This window comes from Lynx canadensis, chromosome D1, assembly GCF_007474595.2.
Source record: "Lynx canadensis isolate LIC74 chromosome D1, mLynCan4.pri.v2, whole genome shotgun sequence".
Lineage (NCBI taxonomy): Eukaryota > Metazoa > Chordata > Mammalia > Carnivora > Felidae > Lynx > Lynx canadensis.
In genome coordinates, this window is record NC_044312.2 from 60,142,790 (window position 1) to 60,170,674 (window position 27,885).

The window sequence follows — 27,885 nt, forward strand, 5'->3', positions numbered from 1 at the left end:
TCTTTCTTTAATTGGAACTGAGGTGAGGGACAGGCTCCAGGATGGAGGGAAAAAGTCCATGACAGGGTATGATTCCAAGTGGTATCCCCCTATCCCCCCTCTTCCCACCTTAGATCTGGAGTGTCTTAAGACTGTTCTAAGCCACAATTCTGGTGAGGAGGAGTGACTGAGCTATCCCTGTAATGACTCCAGGCTTGGTAGCTGGGATAACTGGGGGAGTCTTGGGTTGAGGCACAGGCCTTAGTTCTAGCCCCAGCTCTGTCGGTGAGACCTGCCACCTTCGGGTGTAAGGCAACAGCTCTCAAGTGCAGGACTGTGAGCACCTGTCTGCAGGCTGATGGTTCTCAACTTTTCCCTTTCTGAGCCTCAGATCACAAAGTTTTTCTTAATGCTTTGCATCTCAGTCCACTATAGAATCTGTGGCTGGGCCCCAGAGCAAGACTGGCCCCTCCGAGGGAGCCCAGAGCTTTGTTAGGGAAATTGGGGGCTGGGGGGAACCACAATGAAGCCTATTGTCTCCTGTCCCCTTTTACAGGAAACAAAAGGCTCCCAGTCTCTGGGGAGCCCTAGCCCATGCCCATCCCCTGCCCAACCCCCAATGCCCAGCACACAGGGAGGAGCCAGGGCCACTGGAGACAGGAGGTTTTATTGATGCTGATGGGGGTAGAAAAGGCCCCCAGGAGCCCGGGGAGGGAGGGGGACTGAGTCAGTCAGCAGATGCATAAGGCCTGGGCACATGGGGGTAGGTTAGGGCACATTCATCTTCTCAGGATTCTATGGCTCCTTCTTTGGGAAAGGGAGAGAGCATCTTGAGGGGGGGAGCAATTCGAAGAGCAGCCAGGGAAAGGTTAGGGACAGCTGAGAGCTCCTAACCTGAGAGAAGGCACCATAATAGGCAGCAACATCTGTGTGGAAAGCTGGATCAACTGGTCAGTAGGGAAAATGGGGGAGGGGCACTGGGTTGGCTTCTTGGGGAGGGGTCCAACCTTGGCCTGGGTGAGCTCTCAGGAATACCTGGTGTTCCCAAGCAGAGTGGGGCAGGGCCCAAAGCCCCTTTCTCCGTGGGCCTCCTTAAGGAGAAATAGGCATTCAGAGAAAAGGGCATTCAGGGAGCCCCCTGGCAAGGGGTGCCAGAATTAGTCCTTAAGGCACAGCTGGGGGCAGACAAGGCGCCAAGGCACAACTGGTGGGGGGGCAGGGGCAGCCTCCAAGCTGAGTGCCAGGGTCACAAGAGGACGCAGGACCGCCCACGCTTGATGGGCGTGGGGTTGAGCACAGCCCGGACAGCCTCAGCAAACACTTCCTTGACGCCGTCCTGCTGCAGGGCTGAGCACTCGAGGTAGCGCACAGCATGGATCTGCTTGGCCAAGGCCTGGCCCTGCTGCGGTGTGATGGGCGCCTGGCCCTGCTCCTTAAGGCGCCGTAGGGTGTCAGGCTGGGCTCTCAGGTCCTTCTTGGTGCCCACCAGGAGGATGGGCACGTCGGGGCAGTGGTGGCACACTTCCGGATGCCACTTGTGCCGCACATTCTCGTAGGAGGGCGGACTGGCAATGGAGAAACAGATGACAAAGACATTGGTCTGAGGGTAGGAGAGTGTGCGGAGTCGGTCATACTCCTCCTGGCCCGCTGTGTCCCACAGGTTCAGGTTCACTGTGCGCCCGTCAACCGCACTCTGGGCACTGTAATTGTCGAACACTGTGGGGATGTATTCCTTGGGGAAGGCATTAGTCGTGTAGCAGATGAGCAGGCACGTCTTGCCCACAGCCCCATCGCCCACCACCACACACTTGATGCTCTGCATCGTGGGTGCAGCTGCTACAGTGGAGGCAATGCCTCCTTCCCCTTCTGGGCCCCTCTGGATGCAGTGACCTATGGACAGATCAAAGGGACACTCATGGTTATGGAGGCCTCTACCCATTGGGAAGAAGAATGGGGACACACAGAAGGAAACCAGTTCCTGTTCTCTTAACCTGACACCATCCTGCAATCCCATCAAGACAGATGTTAGAGAGGCAGATACACAGTGAGAGAGAGGCCCTAAGACCAAGCAAAGATACTCAGGTGTAAGGAAGATGGCATTATGTATTATGTGAAGCACCTAAGTTCTGGTACCAAACTGAATAAGGTCAAGTCTTGGTTCTGCTATTTGTACATGTGTGACCCTGGACAAATTACTTAACCTCTCTATGCTTCAGTTTTCTTATCTGTAAAATGAGGATAAAATAATACCTACCTCATTGGGTTGTTGTAAGGATTATGTAAATTAATACATGTAAGGCATTTAGAACAGTGCCTTGGTCATACTAAGCATTAGCTACTTTTTTCCTTTTCCTCCAGGCAGTATAAACACAAAAAGACAGTATACAAGTGTAGGGATCTACCAGATCCTCTACCAGACAGGGACCCCTCCCACTGAGTAGACTAGAGAGGGGTTCTAGCACAGAACAGCTGTCCCAGGTCACTCTGAGATGCAGTGTGGAGTCTCTATCAACTCAGGGCCTATTCTGCCCAGTGCACTATGTTTTAACTCTTAAGCCTGACACCTTGGCTACTGTGTGCAAACCAAAAGGCACAATGAGAAACCTGCTGAGTAAGGAGCACACTTCTCTAGACGGCTGCCCTATCTCAATCCAGGGTGCCTGAGAGGTGAGGAAAAGGAAGGAGAGCTGACCCCATAATTCTTGTAAGCACAACAAACCCTATCTGGCAACTCAGTGCAGGAGAATACTGGAGATTGTGCCAGGGCTGGGATTTGGTCTGGAATCTGGGTGTGTAATGATGATGAATGAGGCAGAGGCTGTGGCTCCCAGACATTAGCATCTTCTCTCAAGGCTCTTGGTGGGGTGAGGTAGATCCTCCAAGCCCAGACAAGAGGAATGGACGGAAGAGGAAAACATTTATTTCCTCTGTCCTTTTCCTAAGATCATGGCATGTGCCTCTGAAAAATTTCAGAAGCTTTTAAACTCGGGTAGAAAACATAGTGACATTAAAGCACTATCACTGAGAATATATGCTGGAGTCAGATTGGCCAGGGATTCTAATCTCAGTTCCACCAACCAGTCATGTTTGATCTTGGGCAACATATTTAACTTTCCTGAGTCTCAATTTTCTCATCTGTAAAATGGGAACAATCTTGCCTATTGTGTTAGAATTGCCAAAAGTATGAAATGAGCTAATGTGAAGCAAGTGTTTGGCATGAGGTGTGGCACATAGGACGTGCCAAATAAACAGGCTGCTGTAATTATTAGTGGGGTAAGTATGAGAGAAGTCCCAGCTCCAGCCAATACCCTGGTCTCCCCTGTAGTTCACAGGGCCTTGGGGAGAGGAACTTCTGAATTCTGGGACAGAGCAGAGCTTCCGGAAGCCCTGTGATTATTTATACTGCTATGGCAAGATTCCTCCTCTCATTGGCTACTTCCTCTTGGCCATGGGGGACTTTTTTTCTGGCCAGTATGTGACTTCCTTTCCCTGACTCTCTCCCACAACCAGGTCTGTGCTCCCTGGAAGGGACAGCCCTGTTTTAGACCCACCCAGTCTCTAAGTATCCCTTGTTCTACCCAAGCACCATCACCACGAGCCCATTTTCCCCATTTCACTTCACACATACTATACCCTGGTCTGAGAACCCCTTACCCCTCAGGTTGACCTCTCAACCATTGGTTCAGAAGCCTCAAAAATCAAATGGGTGGGGGGGGGGGGGGAGGGGGAGGGAGGGGAAGGAATCCCTCCCTGGGAAGCAGAAAAGGAATTCTGGTCATATGGGAGCTGCACAGGACCCAGGACTTGGTCCCAGCTTGGAGGGAAATGGTTTCACTCCCTGAGGTTGCCCCTCTGGGGATTAAAAATATTTCCATCTTATTTGAATGAATAAACATGCCTTCAACCTCAGGTGAGAGGATAGAGAACCTCAGGGAATGGCTCTGGGAAGGAAATAAGGGTCCCCTAAGGCAGTGGAGAGAACCTCAGACTGGGAGTCAAGAGACCTAACATAAATCCTAGTCCCAGCTCTGCTCTGCTGCTGACTCCCTGCAACCCAGCATGAGGCACTTAGCTTCTCTGGGCCTCAGCTTCCCAATCCATGAAATGGGGAGAAAAATGCCTGTGACAAGGGTACTAGGTAGATGAAATGAGACATCAAAAACCCTGGGAGCAGGGGATAGGATTATGGGCATATGAAAGGCCCCCAGGAGCACAGGGTGGGGGTGGGAGGACTGAGTCAGCGAATGCATAACGCCTGGGCAATTGGGGCAAGTTAGGGCACATTCATTCTCAGAATTCTGTGATGCCTTCCCTGGGGAAAGAAACAACCAGCTTTTTTTTGGGTGGGGGGAAAGGGCCATCACTTGTGTCCACAGGATTATCTGGGAGACCCTGGCATTTTGAGATCAGGCCTCTTGGGCTTGTAAATCTTCAGTCCCACACAGAGCAGAGGAGTGGGTGTGGTAGTGTGACTGGGAACTCTTCCCCTACAAGCCCAACACTGGGCTGGCCCAGGCAGGAAGGCAAGGAGGGAACTCTGGCCGGCAGTCACAAGGCCCAAGAGACTGGAAGTATAGCTGGCTCCGGGCAGCTCTCTAGGGAGGGGTTATCAACCGGCAATCAGTAAATCAGCCCTCAAAGAAGCTGGGAGGGACAGAGTAGCTTCCGGGCTGGCAAGGGAACAGGGACTGACACCGGAAAAGGATCTTGAGTGAGGTAGTGTCCAGAAACAGGGCAAAGCAGAAGCAGTGTGGTACAGAAACAAGAGCACTGGATACCTGAATTTGACCTCTTGGATTCACCTGCTGACTCTGACCCTTGATCAAAAGCCTTCACATGGTACAACCTTTTATAGGTACATGATGTTATATTATTTGATCCTTATAACAACCCGCTGGTAATATTCCTAATTTACAGATTAGGAAACAAACTCAGGGCACTTAAAGGAACCCAACATCACACAGCTAGTTAGCATGGAAGCCAGGACACAAACCCCAGTTTTGTCATCCAAAGTCCCATGTTTTCTTCAAATGTGTCACATAGCCTCCAAGTTACCCCTTACCAGCTGTCTTAGAGACCTTAAGCAAGTAAGTCACTTCCCTCCCTGGAGCCTCTGTTTCTTTATCTGTACAACAGGAGTGATAATACTTGCTCTCCCTGCCTTCAAAGGGCAGCTGTGAGGATCCCTGAGCATGGGAATGAATGTGCTTTGTAAACTGGGAAGTGCTATGTGCACAAGAGGTAACAAAAGCAATGCCTTTTATCCCATGAGGCAGGAAGCACCATGTATGCAGGCATCCAGTGGTGGCATCATCCCAATTCTCCCTGCTCAGGTGTAGCTCAGACCCTTATCCTCTCTCCCAGGACAACTCTTTTCTCTGAAATCCTATGGCCTGAGCTGGGTCAAATAAGTTCCCACAGATCATTCAAGGAGGGCACATACTAGAAGGCAGGGTCTAACCTGTGGCATATAAGAAGCATCAGTCAGTGCTACAGAGGCCAATCATGAGAGAGGCCTGGTCTGCCTGGGGTCAGGGATCATCTGTGACTTATTTACTAGGTGACTTTTTTTTTTTTAAAGGATTTTTGTTTAGTAAATAATAAATTAAGGTTTGCAAATATATATAGTATTATTCTGGCTTTATATCCCGAAATTAATTCAGATCATGCCTGGTCCCTCACCTTGGTGTTCAGAGTTCCTCATAATCTGGTAGAGGTTTTGGAGTCAGACAGACCTGGGTTTAAATCCTAGTTCTTCCCCTTATGAGCTAATAGCACCAAACCTATCAGGTTGTTATAAGGATTAAGTGCAATATTTGTGCTTTGTAAATGTGAGTTCCCAGCTCTCTGCTCCAGAGGGATTTCCACTGTCCTTTGTAAAGGATCCAAGTTCATTCTTGCCTCTGGACTTTTCCCCTTGCTCTTCCATATGCTGTTGTCCCTTTACCCCTCTCCCATCTTCCTGACTCAAGGCCTAGCCTCAGTCTCACAGTCCCATGAGTCCATAGCATGACTACCCCTTTTAGTAGCCATGCTATGGCTTTGGCTCGGTATGATTCTCCTCTGATAGTCATATGTAAGTTTCCTAGCTTGTGAGTGCCCCCCAATACTGAAGCTTGAGCTTCTCTCCACTGCCCTCACAGAAAAGCTAAGTATAGGGCTGGGCACACAGGCAGTGCAGCCACTGCCTTCTGATTGGTTTGCTTCTGCCCCATTACTGAAATGTGGATAGATGCCATAGAAGCCCAGAATTGGACAATAACCCCACAGCCAAAAGCTTTGACTTAGATAAGCAAAAGTCTCTCCTCACACTACCAGCTTGATCTGGCTCCCACAAGGAGCAGTCCATGGGAGCACAACTCATAGGAGGCTAATGTGGTCCCTGGAGCCCAGCTTTCACCCAATGGGACCTGGTCGTGGGGTGTGGCCCAGGCAGGCCCAGAATGGGGGAGGGAAAGGAAGCAGCAGATTGATTGCCAGATCTGTGGCCGTTATAGTAGGGGAAGTGTCCCAACTAGGAGTGGGGGAGGGGAGGAATGGGCTGTAACAGATGGGGGAGTGTGGAGGCAATGGGAACTTACTGTAGCCTTCTAATCTGCCTCCCTGACCTGGGGATCCCCTTCTACAGCCCTCCTTGAAATTCATTCTAACTATAATCCATCTGTGGGCATTCTCTTCCCTGAGCTCTGGTCACATCACCCTGACCCTCTACAAGCAGCCTCCACATACTCTTCTTCAAAATACAGCAAGCAACAATATTGGCTGTCCCTGTGGGAATCCAGCATTTCTCCCCTATTTCCATCCATCAACCCCTCCCTACCCCACCTCCAACATCCGTCCTCCAGAGCCAAGTACTCTTGCCACTTCCTCCAGGAAAGTTTTTGCAAATCACCCAAATCCCAAATGACTTATCCCATCCCAGGTCTGGTCCTTATTTTTCTCACAGGTACATTCTATCTTGTATCACATGGAGGCTGAACTGAATCTTATCTCTCATCACTGGACTGAGAGGGTCTAGAGGGCAAGGTCCTAGCTGATCTGTCTCCCTGGGCTGAGCACAGCACACAGTGGCTATTAGTAAATAACTGAATGAACTCAATCCATCCCTAATGTCTTTGCATAGAGGAGTTCCTCTTTTTGGAATTCTGCTTCCCTGCCTCAGAGTCTCCCAGTCCTTCAGGGCCCAGTTCTGTTCCCCAGCTTCTCGAGGACATCAAAGCAACCCCCTCTCCTGCCCTACCTTCCCCAGCACTGTCTCTACTATACATTGCACTCAACTGGATGCCTCATGAGGAGGAAAGTCTGTCCTGCTTACTTCCAGAAGCCCAGCAGAGGGCTGAGCAAAAGCTGCAGACTGATACACATCTCCTCCCCCATCAATCCAGACTCTGACTCTGGGAACAAGGAAGAGCCTCCATGCCCCGGAGACACAAGACAAGGGTAACCAACTTCCTCCTTCCTCTATGGAGTACAATTTAGAGTAATGAACACACAGGCTAGATTGCCCTATCCTCAGGTGGGAAGGTGGTGGGGGGGGGGCGGGGGGGGGGGGGCAGGATACAGGCATAGCTGGCCCAGAGGTGATGAGGAAGATGGGTAGGAAAAGTGATCCTGATAAGGATAAGGACTGGTAATATTGGAAGACCCTTGGTCAAGGATGAGGTGAGGATCAGGGTTGGTGTTGGAGACGGCTTTAGAAGCTCTGCAAATCTTTGTTTTGCAGGAGAGGTGGAGAGGTGATATGAAAAGGCTCAAAGGGGCTGCAGCTGGCTGCAGCTGGGCTGGGAGGAGGAAGCTGGGGGGAGACATGAGGTCAGTGTGGGGCTGGGATGAGGCCAAGGGCTGAGTCTCCCTCGTTCTTCCCCTTCTCCCCATCAGCAGGGACAGAACCCAAGAGAGCCTAGTTCCCAGCCTTAAAAAAAAAAAAAAAAAAGAATGTAGGCCGAAAAACTCTCTGCTTCTTGCTATTCTACACCCTTCAGCCCTGCAGAGGAGCCTGCATGGCAGCAGTAGGGTAAGAGGCAAAGAGAGCTGACTCTACCTACTAGGGACTAGAAGGAGGAGGAAATGAGATCCGAGATGGTTGTAGCTGGGAAGGCTGTGGGGGGCTGGGACCCTTTCACTAAGTCCCAGTTCCCTTCCTTCTCTCACCATCCCAGCACTTGGGGTGCTCCTCAAAGGGTGAACCCTAGGACGAGGGCAGCTCTGGCTGGGGGAGCTAAGGAGACTGACCCTCCCCCACCAGGCAGCACAGAGGAAGGCTCCAACACTTGCTTCCTCCTCTCTTCCTCCTCCCCACCTAACAGCAGCTCAGCAGTCCTGGGGGCCCCACGAAAGGCCTGTGAAGTGGCACTTCCTTTGCCTTTGCTCATTTCACACGATGCTATACAGAAATGCCATGCTTTACAGAAATGTCATCCTCTCAATCCTGCCCCCCCACCCCCCTGAAAATACCCAGAGAGACCCAGGGCGCCCTATCCCTTGGGCCCCGCCCCAGGTCTGAGGGGGTTTCCACAAGGGAAAAACACATCAGGGAGGAAACTCCGGCATCTATTTTCCACTGTCAGTGGGGCAGAGCTGGAGCAGGGCACAGGGTACTCCCCCGTATTGCTGCCCCCTAGCAAAATCCCCAACGCTCTGCCTACTTCTCTTCTCTCAACCTGTAAGAATCCTTGTGCTTTGGGGGGGAAGAAGCCGCAGGTCCTGTCCCTGAACAGATAGAGACTACTCAGGCCTCTGATCAAGGCTGGCATGAGACAGGAGGGCCCAGGGTTAGGGGCACTGCTATGAGGAGCTTCTTGGGGGAAGAAGAGTTAGAGCTCTCAGTATTCTCTATGCTCATTGGAGGTACTGACAGGCAACTCCTTAATGCTGGAGCTGAGCTACAAGAGACCAAGTTGACCTGGGTTATACAGAGTTGGGAGCAAATCCAGGACAAGGACCTGGGTCTCCTAACCTCCAGTCTGATGTCACTTCCACAAAGGAGAAGGTGAGGTCTGTTACTCTGGCTGGGAATAGGCCCATGTCTCTGGTCTCATTCAGGATGACCCTACAATGGTTTATTCCTTCCGGAAATGGGCCAAAGGGATCTGGTTGATGCCTGAGCCCTTTTTGTTTCCACATTCCCTTGACTCTCATGCCTAGACCATACTAGGCTATGATTCAGCATTGACATTACTGTATAGACAGCCATCCTACCCTGCCCCAACTGAGGAGCAACAACTCTAGGCTCTAGCTCCTGGGGAGATGCCCTCCGCCCATGACATGAGGACAAAAGAGGAAGCTAGACCCTAGACAGGAAAACCAATCTGTTCTGGGGAGGTGGCCCAGGCTTTGTCTTTGGTTTCCCTCCTCACATACCCCTACAAGCCTCACCACTAATGGGTTTACACTGTGCATGGAGAGAGAGGTCTTCACTCTGGGCCAGGGCCCCACCTTCTTCCTAGTTGCCCAGCTACCCTCATTGTAATATCTGTATCACTATAGCTACAGCTTGTCCTATCTTGCTGTTTAAGACCTCCTAAGAGCTCACATCAGCCACCTCATCTGCCCAAACAAGCTGGCCAGAAACAACTCTCCATATCCTAGATTTCCAACCAGGATCTGTGACAATCTCACATTAGCCATTTCTTCCTAAAATAAGTACTGGTTTAAGCAGGTGGGGAGTCAGAACTCCTGAATGGTTTTTTAATGAGCCATGATGCTGAAAAAGGACCTTGTATGAACATCCTTCTCTGAACTGGAATTTTTTGCAGGTCCCTGGGATTTCCTCCTGGAGTGGAATACCCTATACCTCCCAGAAATAACAGGAGATATAGGTGGGTGGAAGAAGGGATGATTCATGGGAGAGGGACAACTGTGCAAAGGGAAGAGAACAGAATGAGGAACCAGATTAGCCCTTAAATCTAGCTGTGCTTGGGAATCCCAAAAAAGTTCCCCTCTACTTCTCTTTTTTTTCTAATGGTGAAAAATGAATACAGTAGACTTAAGGAGGTAGAGAAGCAGGATCTATCAGTATGCTTCCCAAAGACTTGAGGAAGGAGCTTTAGAATGGGGACAAGAGCTTATAAACCCAGACTGAGCTGAACTTAGACTCAGGAGAAATTCTTGAAAGAGGGGGAGTAGGCTCCTGGGTGAGAGGGGGAATATTAAGGATGCCTGAAGTCAGAGGGGTCAGCAGAGGGCCTTCTGGTCACCAACACCTTGCTGTAGCCCAGGGCACGTGGATTCCCAGCCTGGGAAGGCCCCTGAAGGCAGTAGGGAAGAGGGGGCAGACACCTTTGCCTTACAACCCTCTTCTTTTCCTGAATTGGAACTAAAACAGTTAAGACTGAAGTTAGACCAGCTATAGTCTTTCCTCCAGAATCCTACCTTTGCCCTCTCCCTTTCCTTCCATCACACCTAGCTGACCTGGTCCCATTCTCCCTAACAGGTGGTGTTGCCACCAGTAAGCATTGGAGTCAGGGACCTTTGGGCTATCCCCCAGCCTCCAGACCTGGCCTCTTGGTTAAGCAACAAAGAGTCTGGGTGATTTTGATTTCCCATGGCCTCTCTTACCAGTCTTATTCCTGTGTCACTCTACCCTGACTGCTACCGACTGCTTCTTCCTGCCTAACCACAACCTCACCCACTGCAGGTTCCCTTCATTCTGCTGGCTTCCCCTACTCTGAGCCATTTCAAGGCTGAGGGCAGTTATTTTGTCTCCAAGAGATAAAGATATAGACACACTGACAATCCCATGCAAACATACATATAGAAAGGGTTACCAGCCTTTTAATTGGCTCTATCACTGTCTCTCTGAGGTAGGGAGATTTGAAAAGGCTTTCAAACTCAACCAAAGATCTAGACCCCAAAGCCGGAGATAAGTGACTGAAAGGGAAGGGGATAGAGAGAATGAGAGGAGTGAAGGATGGTGGAAGAAGCAAGAGGGTGGGTATGTGTTTGGGAGCCAGAAGTTGGGCAAGGAAGGAAGGAAGGAGGAAATCTGCAGGGAACAGAGATGGACACAGAGGCAGAGCAGGTGACAGGACAGGACATAGGCATGACTGTGTGTTTAGGTGAAAAGACTGAAAAGGATGCAAGAAGAGGACGATGGAGGGTTTGTGGATAGGGTCTGAAGTAGGAACAGAGGGAGAGAAATGAGAATGTATACAGTTTAGGGACTAGCGATGGGGTGGGGGGTAGTGGGAGATGCTCCCAATAATTTCCCAAGTCCAGAGCCCCTGCTGCCTCCCAGAAGCTCTAGTCTCTCTAGCTCCTCAAAGCTCCTCTCTAGCTCTCAGTCCTGCTTTCAGTGATGCCATCTTGTTAGGGGCTATCAGCACCTCTAGGCACCGGACAAAACCAGGCCCTCTCCTTCCTCAGTTTACCCCCAAAAGAGCAAGGCCAGTCCCAGGTCAGCTAGGCACAGAGGATGTTTGCTTACTAAATACTTGTTGCTTGATTCCATGGATGGAGAAGATGGGCGTCAGAAAAACAGACATACAGACAGAGGGGGGCTGGCGGAGCTCCCCCGCCCTCCTCTGAGCGCACAGGACCTTGAACTGCAGCCTTTGAGTGTGGGTCCGGATTGGCACAGATCTTCCAGAGAGGGAGCTCTTTCTCTGCAGTCTAAGGCTTCACAGGCCACAGACACCGCCCCCCTCCAACCTCCCAAGTGTCACAACTGCCGGAGCAGAGGGAGCGCCTTCTCCAGCCCAGAAGGCCCGCTCCCTCACACACTTCGGAACCCCCCTCCCCAAACTTCTGAGGTCACCCCACCCCCGAGTCCCATGTCCCAGCTCTTCCACTTCAGAGACTTTTCTCTCAGAGCGGGAGACCCTCCCACCTCAGTGGTCCCTCGCGGCTCCCGGGACCCGGGGCAGCCTCCCTCGGTACAGAAAGCCACCCTCTCAGAGCCGCCGCCGGCTTGCAGTGGCCGGCTCCCCGCCCCGCCCGGCCGGCCGCGCCCGCCCAACTTGCAGAGAGCCGAGAAGCTCCCGCCCGCGGCCTCCCGCAAGCAAACTTCCCGGGCCCGCGTCCACACGCAGTCCCCGCCGGCCGGGCTCCCCTCTCCCGGACCCCTAGCCCGCCGGACCGCGCCGGGCCTCACCTGGTGCCCTCCCCGCCGCGGGGGAGCTGGGGGCGGCGGCAGCGGCTCGGGGCTCGAGAAGGAAGTGAGAGCGGGAGGTTGGAGGAAGTGGGGGGGGCGGGCCGGCCGGCCGGGGCGGGGCGCGGGGGCGGGCCCGGGCGGGGCGGGGCCCGACCAGGAAGTGCGGCGGCCTGGGCCCCCAGCTCTGGTCTCACCCCCACCCCCACCGCCTGCCCTGCTCGCGGCAGGGTCCTGCCCCCACCACCCCCACCCCCGCCAGACCCCAGCCCTCTGCCTCGGAGGCCCCTAAGTCAGTCCTCCTAAGGTCAGTCCTCCCAGTCTCCTCTTTGCCACCCCCACCCCAGTAGAGGCCCTAGCCTAGGCGCTAGGCTTTTGCCCCCCTCCCCGTATGTCGCCCCCCCCCCCCCGCGGGAAGACGTTAAGAACAGGCACCCCTAGGCTGCGTGCCTTCAGTCAAGCCCAGGATCGATCGCTGGCCGAGGCTGGGGGTTGGCCAGAATGGGTCCGGCTGGGGCAGTCCCCACCCCTGCCCCGAGCCCTGGGGGAGTGCGGAGTGGTGGTGATTCAGCTGTGGGAAGGCCCCAGACCCCTGGGGAGGGTGCACAGACTGGGGGAAGGGGAGCTGGCGTCAGCACCCGGGGAAAGACAAGATCAGCAGAGGCGCCTGAGGAGCCGCGGGCCCCAAAAACAGGATGTCGTGTCGTCGTTCCGCAACCGGCTGCTTCGTGCTCCCCGGCTCTGGGGAGGGGGCGGGGCGGATGCAGGACTCCGGGCTCCCCTAGCCCGCTCTTCTAGTCGCGGCGCTCAACTGCTGAGGGCGGCAGGGCCGCACCCAGGCCCGAGATCCTGCAGGCGCCCTGGGGATCGGTGGGTGGGCAGGCTCGTGGGCGCCCTCTGGTGCTTCTGCACCCAGGTCTTGCTCGGACTCGGAATGGATATCCTTCGTTCAACACTAAGTTTCTGAGCGCCTACCACGTGCAGAACTCCTTGCCGTGTACTGTGGAGGAAAACTGAGAGGCATTTAAAACAGGCTCCCTGTCTCCAAGAGGTTTTCCAGATAAAGGGGAAGAACAACTCCTAGAATAAATAGCTTAACCTTTCTGAGCCCCAGTTCTATCTTTGGTAAAATAGTATAACCTCTCCTTCATTCTGTACTTGTGGAGAGATAACATGAAAGTGGATGTACAAGATCTGCTGTCAATGCCTGACTCAAAGTAAACATTCAACAAATGCCTTAAAAAAAAAATCACGCTGGGAGCGCCTGGGTGGCTCTGGTCTGACTCAGGTCATGATCCCTGGGTCATGGGATCGAGCCCCGCCTCCTGCTCTGTGCTGAACCTGGAATCTGCTTGAGATTCTCTCTCTTTGTCACTCTCTTTCCCCGCTGCCCCTCTCGACTGCTAGCTCTCTCTTTAAAAAAAAATAATAATAAAATTAAAAAAATCATGCTATAAGAATTAGTTTCCTAAACACAACACGCCTACCCACATCTTTGGGTCTTTGCCCATTCTGTTCCCTCTGCCTGCCTTCTTTCCTGTATTGACTTCCAGGTGAAATCCACTCAGACTTTCACAATTTGGCCTTAATGGACTACTCCCTCCCTGGCTGCCATTATCCTTCCTCTGACAAAACACGTGCACACACACATACACACATACACCCACCCCACTTCTGCCATGCACTCAATAGTCTTTCTCAGTGCTGTCTAGTGGAAATAATGTAAGACACATATGTAACTTAAAATTTTCTAGTGATTACATTTTTCAAAAAGTAAAAACAAACAGGTAAAATCAATTTTAATGATAGGTTTTACTTAGCCCAATATAGCCAAAATATTATCATTCAACATGTAACCAATATAAAAAACTATTGACTATAAAAACGAATAGGGTATTTTATAGTATTTTTTTATACTAAAGCTTTGAAATATGGTATATGTTTTACACTTAGACTGAATCTTGGCTAGACACATTTCAAGTGCTCTATAGTACATACAGCTAGCCGGTATGGTGTAGGGCAACAAAGTGGAGCCTCTGTCAGATTCAGACTGGTAGATGACTGAATAGATGAATTCAATTTCCATGAGCCTTCTGGCAAAGCTTGTCCTGATCTTCCTAAGTGTAGGCTGGGTCTCTCTCCTCCCTCTCCATAGCACTTGGGACAAAGTCCTCTCTGTGGAGAAGAGGAGAGCAGGAAAAACAAAAAGGAAATCTGATTCCCCTTGATATCCTACTGGGAGCACACAGTTGGTGCTTGGTGTTTGATAAATGAGGAAAGGATTGTGAGTTTTCATAAAAAACAGGATTTAGTGGAGGACTACATAACTAAAGCAGCTTCTATAAAGCCATTAAAAATTGTGTCCCAGGACAAAGGTGTTTGAGTTGTGTTCCTAGAGTTCCCTTCCCAGGACTTGAAGGCAGGAAAATGGTAGGGCTCTGGCCTCCCTTCCTTTCAAACCAGAGTTAATTTGCTTTTATCTGATTTATATACTAGTGTTCTGGATAAAGAGCTTATTTTTTAAAAGTTTCCTGCAAAAAATATTTGAAAATCAGTTTTAGAAGCATAGTAGTAAAAGTAGGGTGCACATTACATGCAGTAGGCCAAAAGTCAGACTGCATTTCCAGAGCCTTAGGTCTTGGGCATGCCTGGCCCTGGTTCAGCTTACTTTGGTGGGAGAACCTGACTTGGCCTGGAGGATTTCATGGTCTGGTGGGACATGGGACTGCTGCATATGAAGCTACCAGAAGAGGAAGAGCCCTGGGCTGCTGGGCTTCAGAAGACCTGAAGTCTAGTCTTGGCTCAGCCAGACCTGCTAGTGAGACTTTATGCTAGGCCTACCCTTCTCTGGGTCTCAGACTCCTCCACTGGAAAACAAGGGATTAAATTAGATGATACCCTTTAAGTTCTGACTTTCTATGATATACTCTTCAGAATAATAATTAAGTAATCAAGGTTTATGCATGCAGCATATTGCTCATCGCTCTTTAGTACCATTTAGGTCATCTTGCTTTGTGCTCTAGTTAATTGTATCTGTGCCTAATGTGTGTCTCCCCCACTGGCTGTAAATCCTTTGAGGTTGTATCTGATTCATCTTTGTGTTCACCCACTGGGCCTGGCACAGGCAGGCCTGAGCACCCATTTGCTGTCAGTATACATCTGTGGAATTAAGTTGCCATAATAAATGTGTAGAACCATCAGAGGTCAGGTGACTTAGAACCACATTTATGGCACAGATATAGGATAAGGCCAGAGGAGTGGGAGACAGGTACTGGGGTGGGGCTGTCTGCAAAGGCTTCTTGGAAAAGGAAGATGCTTAGCTGAAGAGTGTAGGAAGAGGGCACAAGCCCCAAAGGGCTGTTTTTTCTTCCTAGTCTCTTACTTGCTTTCCATGAATAAGTGAGTTCTTGGTAGGTGGTGTATGCTTGTGCTTACAAGCAGCTAAGAAACAAGGACACCCACTGGGACATTTAGAAGTGATGCCAAGGGGGGGCCCTGGGTGGCTCAGTCAGTTAAGTTCAGGTCATGATCTCCTGGTTTGTGAGTTGAAGCCCCACGTCTGGCTCTGTGCTGACAGCTCAGAGTCTGGAGCCTGCTTTGGATTCTGTGTCTCCCTCTCTCTCTGCCTCTCCCCTGCTCACACTCTGTCTCTCTGAAAGAAAAATAAACATTAAAAAAAAAATTTAGATCCTCTGTCCCCCACTCTCTCTGCCTCTCCCTCCCTGCCCTCCCCTGCTCTCATGCATGCTCTCTCTCTCTCAAAAATAAACATTAAAAAAAAAAGTGAGATGATATATGAGAGTATTTGGTAGAGGTAGAACAGAGAGATCACAGATAGCTTCTGGAGCCAGACAGTCCAGGATTCAATTCCTGGTTGTATCACTTACGTTGAGACCTTTGACAAGTCATATGAACTCTCTCATTCATTCTTTGAACACATTTTATTGAAAACTTTCTCTAGGCTAGGTATAATGTCACATGGCAATGACACAGAGGTGAAAACACAGATAAGTCCCTATCCTGATGTAACTAGCAAGGGAGATAGATCTTAAACAGGTAAGTATACAAAAGTACAGAGTGCTGTAAGAGCATAGAACAGAGCCATTTAGTTTCATTTTAAAATGGGAATGACAATACTATGTGCTTTGTGGGATTATGAGATAATGCAAATTGAGTGTTGAGCAGATTGCCCAGAGTACGACAAACATTCTCTATATGCCCATGACTTGGCTCCCCTAAAAAAGCAGGGCAGAGACAGGAGGAAGAAAAAAAGCCCTGAAATGATCTCACCTCTGCCCTGGTGTCTTCCGAACAGGTCTTCCCAGCTTAGTCTGCATGAGCTCCAGCCCCGATAGCTCACGCATGGCCCACACAGGTCTTCTGCTCAGCCCCAGTGGCAGCATCTTCAGATTAACCCTAATTCTGAGTTGTCCTTTCTCTGATGTGGCTTAGGGGACTCAGGCTTGGTAGGGCTCCTCTTGGTCCCCTGGTGTTCCCTCTCTCAGCCTGCCTTTTAAGGAGTCTCTCTTTCATTACTCCCCTTTATTGCTACCACCAAAGACAAGCCTGATGTTTCATTTCGTGACATGGGAAGATGATGAGCAAAACAGGAGATAGCAAAAAAGAACAAATAGGGGAAGTGACAAATGAAACAAAGTTCTAGAGTTGCGTCCTCTGATCCATTGTTCCTGAATCCCTCTGAGGAACTAACTAGATGGGGGAAGGAAGGACTAGGGGCTTGCCTGATCTAGTGGAGGGTCTCTCCTCCCAGGCAGGCAGAATAATAGTTGCCTTGTTTGCCTCCAGAACACCTTTGCATCTTTGTACCACCAAACTGGGTGGTACAGGTCATTTGGCATAATCCCCTCTGGGAATTCCTCCTTCTTCAGCTCTGGTGAGTTCCAGGAGCGATTCAGTTGGTGCAGAGTCACACAGCAGTGCCTGGATCTGAATCTAGGCAATCTAATTGCAGAACCCCTCCCCCTCACTCCATCTGTGTGCCTCTGCACAGCCTCACTGATTGCTTTAGGCAGTTACTTGTTCCTCCTCTGTGCTCCCTCACTTGCCCCTGTACCATTTCCTCTCAAGACATTATCAATAAGTGCTCAATAAGTGAATATTACTATTCATATACAAATTCCCCCCAAAACCAAACTCTTCGAGGATAGGAACTGGGTTGTTATGAACAGGTGTTCAGTATATGTTAAGTCAATTAATGAACATTGGTAGTAATATTCTAGACTTGGTTTTGGAAGAGGAGGTGATTTTCTTTGTGAAACTAGCATAGGAAGAATTGTTAGAAGCCAAGATCTCTCTCTTCCTAACCCAGCCAGACCCTGTACAGCTTCGCAGTAATAGCTGTACTTGCCATTTTTGGACACCAGGGAGCACCACTAATAACACAGCCCAAACTCAGGGATTCTAAAGTTTTGTGAGCAGCTTTAGGACTCTGTTACACTTCTACTGGAGATACTATCACTTTCAAAATGAAAGCTATTGGTAACTAGAAACTCTGTGGTATAGAGGAATGACAGCCAGGGACAAGACAGCCGGTTCATAGAGAATACACATCATTCATTTATGCACTTTTATTGAGTACCAGCTATGTACTTCATGTTCCTGGGAGAATATGAAGATGAATGAAATTCAGTCCTTGATGAACTCAGAAGCTAACAGGGAAGACAGATACTAATGAGAGAATCATAATCCAGTTATATAAGTACTCTAAGATATAGCAGAAGACTGGAGACACAGGGCAAGTCAGACAAGGTGCCAAAGGAATGAAGGGGTGACTTTTGAGCTGGGTATTTTTAAAAAAAATTTTTTGGACTAATAACTTTTGATTCACGCTATGCTGTCATCATTGGTTAAAGCATGGGTGCTTTTCTTTCACTGGAGCTAAGACTTGAAGAATAGAGAGAAAATCCTAAGGGAGAGAGCTTGATGTGGTGGCCTCAGCCTCATTTTCTTAATCTATAATGAGTATAGCCTCTGTCTTATCTAGCAGAGCTCTTTTGAAGGAAGGATGAGATAGTAGATGTGAAAACTCTTGCAAATAGTGACATAGAGGCATGACAATTGTTAATCCAATTTGATTTAACCAACATCTGCAGAAAATCAGGAGCAAGGCCCTAAGAGGAATTCAAGGGAGATACACCTGGTGTATGGTAAAGGCTTGGTATATAGGTTTAAAAAAGAGAGAGGGGCACCTGGGTTCTCAGGTGATTAAGCTTCTGATTCTTGACTTCAGCTTAGGTCATGATCTTGTGGTTTGTGGGCTCAGGCCCTGCATCCAGCTCTGCACTGATGGTGTGGAGCCTACTTGGAATTCTCTGTCTCTCTCCCTCTCTGCCCCTCCCTGCTCATGTGCCCTCTCTCTCCAGATAAATAAAGAAACACTAAAAAAAAAAAAAAAAAAAAAAAAAAAAAAAAAAAAAAAAAAAAAAGAAAAAGAAAAAGAGAGGTGGGAAAAAAAAAAAAAGCTCTTTGGTTCCTCCTGAGACTCATAATGTGATGAAGGGTTCTTGCAGAAGCTACACTGACATGAGGACCCAACATAGGGGCTATTGAGGTGAGAGTCACAGCTTCAGATCCAGGAAGATCCATGAAGTCTCAGGATTTTCCTGTTTTGTAGAATATCAAAGCCAAACTGGATTAATAATCTGGTACTTATCCATCCTATAGTTGGGGAGACTGAGATCCAAAGGGAACTGGCTTTTCTGATGTTACATCATGATGTTGCAGGCAGAAAGAGAGAAAACCAAAATGTTTCTCCTGTTATCCAGGCCAGGGCTTTGGTTCCCAGGTACCATCTATTTTTATTTTTAATTGCGGTAAATTACACATAACATAAAGTTTACCTTCTTTACCATTAAAAAAAGTTTGTTTGTTTATTTATTTGGGGGGGGGGGAAGGAAAGAGAGAGAGGGAGAGAGAATCCCAAGCAGGCTCTGCACTGTCAGCATGAAGCCTGATGTGGGGCTTGAACCCACAAACTATGAGATCATGACCAGAACCAAAATCAAGAGTTGGATGCTCAACCGACTGAGCCACCCAGGTGCCCCAGCGTCTTCACCATTTCTAACTGTATGGTTCAGTCATGTAAGGTACATTCATATTGTTTGGCAGCCAGTCTCCAGAACACTTTTCATCTTGAAAAACTGAAACTGTATTCATTAAAAATTGCCTATCCTCTCCTGGCCACCACGATCCTACTTTCTGACCCTCTGAATTTCACTCTAGTTACCTCAAAGAAGTTGAATCATATAGTATTTGTCTTCTGTGACCAGCTTATTTTACTTAGCATAACGTCCTGAAGGTTCATCCATGTTGTAGCATGTAGAATTTCCTTCCTTTTTAAGGCTGAATGATATTCCACTGTATGTATATACCACATTTTGTTTATTCATTTATCTGTCCATGGACACTCAGATTGCTTCTACATTTTGGCAATTGTGAATAGTGCTGCTATGAACATAGGTGTGCAAATATGTCTTTGAGGTACACCTGTGTGGCTCAGATAGTTAAGCATCCCACTTTTGATTTCAGCTGGAATCATGATCTCCCGGTTGTGAGATTGAGCCCTGCATTAGGGCTCTGCGCTGACAGCATTGAGTCTGCTTGGGATTCTCCCTCTCTCCCTCCCTCTCTGCCCCTCCCCATCATGTGCTCATGCGCACTCTCTTTCTCTCTCTCTCTCTCAAAATGAATAAACATTAAAAAAAAGTTTCAAATATCTCTTTGAAACCCTGCTTTCAATTTTTTGAGTATATATTCAGAAGTTGAATTGCTGGATTGTATGTTAATTCTGCTTTTAGTTACCAGGCACCATTTTAGCCTCATAGGAAATGCAGCATGCTCTGAGAGGTTCACTTCTTGATGTGAATTGGTAATAGACCCTCACTTCCTGCCTTCAAGACCTAGGCTTTTTGTATTAAATGGGTTATGCACCCATACTGCCAAAGAAATCGTGTGGTAGTTAAGAGAAATAATGCAGTCGAGTTTAAAGGAAGTTAAGCATGCTTTACTTTCTTTTTCTCTAGTGTGTTCTCTTAGACAAATGAGTGAACAGGCAGGTTGGCTTAGGCAGAAATGATAAAGTAGCAATCTGAGTGATTAATTTATGCTACAAATGTGTTTTGTCTGGTCTGTACAGGGTTTTTTACTTAAATTAATTGCTAGAACTAAAAAAAAAAAAGGGATATGTCATATAAAAGTCCAGCTTTTAACCTTCTCTTAATGATCCAACAATTACAAGTCCACCTTCTTGCCTGCTCTCCAGTGTGCCACAGTCCCCGCCATTCCCTATATCCCACCTACTTCCCTCAATTATATTATCTATCTGCCATTTGAGCTGAAGACCCCGGACTCAGAGCATATGTCTAACAGAACCTAGGTCAGGGGCTCATCTTCTGCTCTGTCCAATTTCCCAGCAGAGTTGTTATTCAAGAAATATTTTGGTGGTCAAATGAATTAACTCATGTCCACCAGCTTTTACTGAGCACTTATTATGTGCAGAGCCAGGGACTGGATCCTCCTTTCTCAGAAATGGATAAAGCACAGTTCCCTGACCTCTGAAAACTCAACCTTATGGGGTGGAGGGAGGCAGACATTAGTATGCTCCAGTTCTGGACTAGAGGCACTGGTCAGAAGTGGGAGCTTCTGAGGAGAAGACCTTCAACCGTATCTGGAAGAAGGAGAGGACAGCTATATGAGGAGCTAGAGGTAGGAGGGCAAAGAAGCCACAGCAGATACAAAGGCTGGATGGTGAAGGTTCAATGTGTTTGAGGAACTTGAAAGAAGGCCAGTGCGACTGGAGCTTAAGAAGAGAGTGGGGGAGAGTGGTAGTAGATGACGTTAGACGTGTATTTTTGTATCAACAGCCTAACCCTTAAGCCAGGCAGCTGTTATGCAAATCCACGTTCTGGTCTTCTGAGGGCTCGCTCAGAACAGGTAGCTGGCTTAGCACGGTCAGTCAGAGGAGGACCTGGGCCTAATCCCTTCCCCTGACTCCAGTGCCAAGGACAGGGTAGGGCACAGAGCAGGTTTTAGTAAAGATCTGCTGACAGCGTACTCGAGAGAGAACAGGAAATGCAGGCTCTGTTGAAGGAGGCCCAGGCGCGGCTCTCTCTTGATTGGGGCACTCATTCTAGGTCGCTAACACCTCCTCCAAGCGACACAGGGAGCTGGGAGAGTGAGAGGCAGAGAGGAACTAGCCACAGGCCCTACCCACAAAAACCTCAAAGGGGAGGGGATTTGAGGAGCAGGTAGGAAAATAGGCTGTGACAATTAAGGGAGGGGATCCGACTTCGCTTGGATGAGGCGGGGAGAGGGGTCAGGAAAGCAGATGGGTCCTTTAGCCGAGACGTAAGGGATGTGCAGGGCAATTTTACGTATAGCGTTTTGTACGTTTCATTTTGTTTTCTGGCATTATTTCCTCTGAAAGCACTCGCAGTCCTTAATGGGCTGCCCCGGGGCGGGTCCTTGCTTCACTCCCCAACCCTCTGCAAAGGGGCAGGGCCTCCCAGGAGCTCCAGTCTTGTCTGCAGCACCCAGATTTGTCCGCCAGGGGCCGCTGCGCACGGGTGACTAAGCGCGCAGGTTCCTAAACTGCAGAGAGGAGAAAGCTGATTGGCTGCGCGGTGCGGCGGGCGGGCGGAGCCTGAAAGCGGGTCCGGGGTGGGGGCTGGGAGCGTGCCCCCGGCCCAACGGTGCCAGGCCGTTGTCGCTTTAGGCAGCCCGGGACTGCGATCATTGTGCCAGGGGCCTCTGTCCAACCCCGCTCTAGAGCTGAGGCGACTGGAGCATCACCGAGGCCCGGAGACCCGGGCAGGGCAGTCACTGTCGCCGTCGCCGCAGGCCTGGGTTACCTGAGCAACTGCGTGTCCGTGGCCCGCCAGCCCAACCGCGGGCGGTTAGAGCGGGAGAGACTCCCGTGAGGGAAGGGGAGGTCGGGACCTGACCACTGGTGCGGGAGGAGTGTCCTGGCAGAGACTAGGGCGGGCCGGGGTCTGGGGAAGCCAACCGCGGGCTGGGGGCACCCGGCAGCAGCTTCCAACAGGTTATTCCGGGATAAGCCCGGCGCTGGGGCGGGCCGGGCTTCGCTGGGGGCCGGGCGGCGCGGGGCGGGCCTGCAGGAGAGCACGCCCCCGCCCGCCCCGGGCCCGCCCCGCGCCGCCTGCCAGCCTGCCGGGGAGCCGCTGTCCCGGGCCTGGCGAGTGCGCGTCCGCCGGCTGAACCTGGGCACCGCCGCTCGCCTGGGCACGGGACTGGGCGGGGGCGCTGACCTCGGCCTAGGAGGCCTGGGATCCCGGAGCCGCCCGCGCCCGCGGGGACCTGCGAGTTGCACGCCCTCTCCCAGCCTGTGCTGCTCGCGGCTACTCGGCGGGGCGAGGCCAGGTGCCCCCCTCTTCCCCTTCCTTCCCTCCCTCCCCCACTCCGGTGTCCGCGGGAGATCCCGCCCGTCCGCCCCCCTCCCGCAGAGGTGTAGCCCGCTGCGGAGCTGACAGCGGCCCCGCAGCCACCCTGTCCAAACTCTCCGGAAGCGGCCGGAGCAGACCCGGGGCTCAGGCCGCCGCAGCTCCGGCGGACCCACTGTTGGACCGGAGGCACCCGCCCTCCTCCCGCGCCCAAACTTGGAGCACTTGACCTTTGGCTGTCGGAGGAGGCAGGCCGGCGGCTGGCTGGACAGCTGCGGCGCCTCGAGGGCATCTTGCCTGGGGTTCCAGGACTGTCGGCTATACTTCTGGGCTCCCGGCTTTGCCTCTGGGATCCCGAGGTGTCCACATCAGGCGCATGTTGACTGAGACCTAGAGTCATGGATGTGTGCGCCCGTGTTGCCCTGTGGCTCCTCTGGGGGCTCCTCCTGCATCACGGCCAGAGCCTCAGCCATAGCCACAGCGAGAAGGGTACAGGAACCGGCTCAGGGGCTAGTTCTGAGGAGTCCACTGCAGCAGGTAAGGCCTTGCCACGGGCTGGACTGGGCTGGGGGCGTTGACTCAGAACTGAGGTGCCTGAGTGGGCAGGTGGAACCTTAGGTTTCCACATATGAAGTTGATGGAGGACCCACACATGGCACTGTCTGTTCTCAGTAACCCAAGGAGTTCTTTCTGTTCAGGAGCCACGGCTAATGTTTCTGTTTCTCGTGAACAACTTTCCTCCTCCCTCCCCAGGATGTCTTTTGTCGGTAACCAGAAGAGGCTGGCCTTTGGGGCACCTTGGCCTTTCGGTTTATCAAGCCAGGACCCTTTCTCAGGACTACTTGTCAGGAAGAATGGTTTGGGCAGATGATAAGTCTATTGCTCTTGGCCAGTTTCAGCACTTGGCAGCACAGGGGAGGTTGAGGCCACTTGGGTTGGGCAGGGAAAGTCAGGGCTGGGCCAGCCCTCTTGCCCTATAGCTTGGTGTTGAGGTGTGTCTTTCTGCTCCAACAAGCGTGGGAAACTTAGTCCCACCCTTCCCTTAGGTAATCTTCTGTCTTTAGCTATCCCATTTGAAATATCCACATAGTTCCTTAGAATCCCACTTACCACGAGGGAGTTAAATGGCTTTTTCTTATCATAGGTATGGTATGATTTCTGGGACCACTTGTTGATGTATTCTGTTTCTTCTGACTGATCAGGGTAGGGATTCTATAACATGTTTGATCTGTTTTTCCTTATGCAAATCATGGAGACTTGTCAGATATCGGGAGCTTTGGTGTTCTGTTGCAGAAGGAAAGAGTACTTTTGTAAAATTCATTTGTTTTACACAAGGCTTAGAAGGAATTCCGTTTTCTTTCCCCATTTCTCGCACTCTGTTATTGTGATCTATCCAAAGTAGTGGGGTGCAGAGTGGGGAGGGTTTATAGCTGAGTTCTTGATGAAGATAGGCAAGCTTAAATGCGGGGACTGCTCAATGGATACCCATTGATACAAGGAGGAAAAGGAAACATAGGTCATGGTGGCTGGGAAGTTTCATGGATGGATCCAGATGATGGCTTTGGTGATATAGATTCTTTGTTGGAAAACTCCCTTTTTTAACTTCTTTGATTCGGGTGAGTGTGATTCCAGATATCTGAAGGGCTGGGTTCCATTTGAGGTCAGGATTGTCCTGTGTCCAAGCATAGCACCTAGGCTGTTATTTTGAAGATAGGTCTTTCTCACATATTAAACCTCTTTCTCCATATGCTATCTCCTTGGCCCCTGAAATGTAGCTCAAAGCTTGGTTTTTGCTGGGTTTATGAAGGGAAAGACTAGTAGGCAGATGTAGATCAAACTGGAGCATCTCTGCTGTTTCAGTGACATTCCTGTTTATAACTGATAAAATGGTCCTTTTCTCACCCTAAAATATGAGTGCCTGGCATAAAATGAGTTTTTTTTGGGGGGGGGGTGTTTTAGACACAGGCTAAAGGGATAAAGTTTTGAATTTTAGGCATTAGTTTGCTATCAAGATTTGTGTGTATGTGCACGTGTGTGATCACACCTGCCTAAAGTAAGAGGCATTCTAGTATCCCTCAGAACTACCCCATGACTTGGGCTTAGGGGGACAGCCCTCTTTACAACATATCTTAGAGGACTGGCTATGCTGATTATATCACTTAGGCCTCTTGTTTGGTTTGGTTCCTCTCAGTTCAGAAATTAGTTTCTGTTAGGGGTGCCTGGGTGGCTCAGTCAGTTGGGTGTCCAACTCTGGATTGCGGCTTGTGTCATGCTTGTGTGGTTCATGAGTTTGAGCTCCGTATTGGGCTCTGCACTGATGGCACAGAACGTGCTTGGGATTCTATCTCTGCTTCTCTCCCGCTCTCTCTCTAAAATTAATGAACAATAGAGGTGCCTGGAGACTCAGTTGGTTAAGTGTCCGACTTTGGCTCAGGTCATGATCTCATTGTTCTTGAGATCGAGACCCATGTTGGGTTTTGTGCTAATGGTATGGAACCTGCCTGGGATTCTCTCTCTCTCTCCTTCTCTCTCAAAATAAATAAATAAACTTAAAATACATGAATAAACATTAAAAAAATAAATTAGTTTCTGTTGTCACAATAATACTGAATACTAAGGAGGGAAGTCTCAGACAGATACCCTAGGTGCTGGGCATGGTTATAGTTTGTGGGAGCCTGGGGACCCAGCACTATTGTTCTAGGAGTTTATCCCCTTGGGCCTGGCCTGTCTGGGACTTTGACTCAGGGACTCATTTTTTTGCAAAGAGGTGGTTCATAGACAGGACTCTGCTAAAGGATTTGAGGAGAAGCTTTCTATGCAGCCAGGCACTCTCCTAGCTTTTCCAGCCCCCATGTATTCTTAGAACACAGGAATTTTACTTGTCTGTAAGCTTGCCATTTCTCTAATCAGATTCAGCATACCTAGTCAATTTATGTGTTCTCTACAGTTTATTTTTATTTATTTTTTTAGAATGTTTATTTATTTATTTTGAGAGAGAGTGAGAATGAGCGGGGGAGGGTCAGAGAGAAGGGGAGAGAGAGTATCCTAAGCAGGCTCTGTGATGTCAGTGCAGAGCCTGACGTGGGGCTGAATCTTACAAACGTTGAGATCACGACCTGAGTCAAAATCAAGAGTTGGATGCTTAACTGACTGAGCCACCCAGGTGCCCCAAATTTATATATATATGTATGTATGTATGTATGTGTATATATATATATATTTTTTTTTAATTGATTAACTTATTCATTAAATTTTTTTTAATGTGTATTCATTTTTGAGAGATGGAAAGAGAGCATGAGTCGGGGATGGGCTGAGAGAGAGGGAGACACAGAATCTGAAGCAGGCTCCAGGCTCTGAGCTGTCAGCACAGAGCCTAATGTGAGGCTTGAACCCATGGACCGTTAGATTGTAACCTGAGCCAAAGTCGGATGCTTAACCGACTGAGCCACCTAGGCACCCCAAGATTTTTTTAATTTTTAAGTAATCTATATACCCAATGTAGGACTTGAACCTAAGAGTCCGAGATCAAGAGTCATATGTCTACTGACTGAGCCAGCCAAGTGTCCCTTGCTCTCTACAGTTTATATTTTACAATTACACAGCTATTTTTCCTGTAAAAGTCTCATAATAGCCTACTAGAATGCATGGCAGGTGGTATTATCCCCTATTTTATAGATGAAGAAACTGGTTCTGTGCAGTCTTTAGACAAGTTTTAGATTTCTTCCATCTTCTTTGGCTCTGCTTTGTTAAAGGAGTGCTAGGCAGGGCTGAGAGAATGTTACTTTCTTCCTGGTGAATTATTTAGGCAGGCCCTGGTGACTGTAGCTGAGATCCAGATCTTCTGCAGGGGCCAGAGAATTGGATTTTTTTCTCTTGTTGGATGTATATGTTTATCTGAAAGTCCTATTCCTTCAGTGAAGGCAGGTGCTCTGCTATGAGGCTCTCTCATTGGACAGTAGGGAGGCCATTCTTGTCACCTCTGACTCTCTGATGCCTGCACACCCAGCTGTGCTAAGTCACTTTCTCAGTAAAGATATGTGCATCAGAGTGCTACCCTAGGGACTGCATTTCTGAAGCTGTCCTGGAACTGATGCTTGGAACTTCCCATACACTCTGGGCTCATTGCTTCCAGAAACTCAAAATGTTTTCTGTAGAATGTTTGTGGGGGGATCCCAGGTGAGTCAGGTTGTGACTGCCAGTATTGGAGATACTGAGGGTCTCTGATCAGGAACTGTGGTGTGACTCATTATAGCCACAACAGGGCCTTGCAGGATAGGCATCTAGGCAGTTTGTGGACTGCAGGCTGGTTTCTCAATCAATTCCTGATGGTAGTGGGAAGGCAGAACTCTGCCTGCCCACCCAGCTAGTTGCTGCTGCCTCCGAGGCTATAAATGGCCTGGCCATCTTGGTGGCTATGCTAATTTTAGCTGAGGGTAGCTCCCGGAACTGGACTGGGGCCAAGAGCAGGTGGGTGGGACTTGGCTGAGGCTAATATTGGGACTGAGAGAGGGTCACATTAATCCTGGGGCAGCTAGGACATCATCTGCATCCATACCTTGGCTTTGACAATCACCTCTTAGCTAGGTTAATTTATTTAGCAAACCTCAAACAGTGGCAGGTCGTGTGCTATTTATTCAACAAATATTTGAGTGTCTTCTCTGGACCACACACTATGTTTGGTGGTGGGAATTTAAGGACGAACAAAACAGACATGTTCTCTGCCCTCAAGGAGTTTACAGTCAGTCTAGTGGGGAAATAGGAAATAAATCCATAAATAAATATATTGTGTGGTGGGTGCTGCAAGAGAAAGCATAAGCAGAGTGCTGTTTGGAGAATAGGAGGAGGACAGAGATCCAGCTGAAGTAGCAACTCAGTGCCTAGTAAGACATTAATAACAGCAGCAATAATAGCAACTAGCCTTTGTGAGTTCTTAGTGTGTGGCAGGCATTATTCCAAACACTTTGTTTCATTTATTTCTTACATGATCTGCTGTGCTAAGTATTAGCCCTGTTTTATATTTGAGGAAATGGAATCATAGAGAGGTTAAGTAACTTGCCCAAGGTTATACAGCGAGTGGGAAGTAGATCCAGTATTTGAATCCAGGCAGCCTGACTCTTCTCCCTGCCTTCACCTCAGCCCTTAGGTTACACACTCTCTCACAACTTGTGATAAATGCTGTGATAGAGGTATTGTATATACACACAAAAGAGTGTGGGAAGCCCAGAGGAGCAAGTGACTAACAGTGCCTGGGAGAGCTGGGGGAGGCATTTCGGTTTCCCCCATAATTTTTTCTCAGATCTTGGGAGATAAAAAGTGGTTGCCTAATTCAGAAGTTAAGAGGTGGAAACATCAGTTAGTTCAACCCACTTATTTTTACAAACGAGGAAACTGACATCCAGA

General features: G+C 49.5%; 2 protein-coding genes across 4 annotated transcripts in view; one reads left to right on the forward strand and one right to left on the reverse strand.

Annotated features, from left to right (window-relative positions):
• Positions 1–627: 627 nt before the first annotated feature.
• Positions 628–12,167, reverse strand: RHOG (ras homolog family member G). The gene is made up of 2 exons (XM_030332761.2): positions 12,071–12,167; positions 628–1,869 (listed from the first exon to the last, which is right to left on the reverse strand). Exon 2 carries the CDS (start codon positions 1,799–1,801, stop codon positions 1,226–1,228), a length of 576 nt encoding a protein of 191 aa, XP_030188621.1. The 5' UTR covers positions 1,802–1,869; positions 12,071–12,167; the 3' UTR covers positions 628–1,225.
• A 10,091-nt stretch (positions 12,168–22,258) lies between these two features.
• STIM1 (stromal interaction molecule 1) overlaps positions 22,259–27,885 on the forward strand; it is a 188,126-nt gene continuing 182,499 nt past the window's right edge. For 2 of the 3 annotated variants that reach the window (XM_030333486.1, XM_030333488.1), the window contains exon 1: positions 22,259–23,022. In XM_030333486.1, coding sequence (XP_030189346.1) covers positions 22,884–23,022 — 139 coding nt within the window. In that variant the 5' untranslated portion in view covers positions 22,259–22,883. The remainder of the gene's footprint in view (positions 23,023–27,885) is intronic. The other variant, XM_030333487.1, reaches the window with a different exon arrangement.

What these genes read in the sequence shown, in the direction of transcription:
- RHOG (XM_030332761.2), bottom strand. Translation starts at nt 1,801, where the DNA reads ATGCAGAGCATCAAGTGTGTGGTGGTGGGCGATGGGGCTGTGGGCAAG.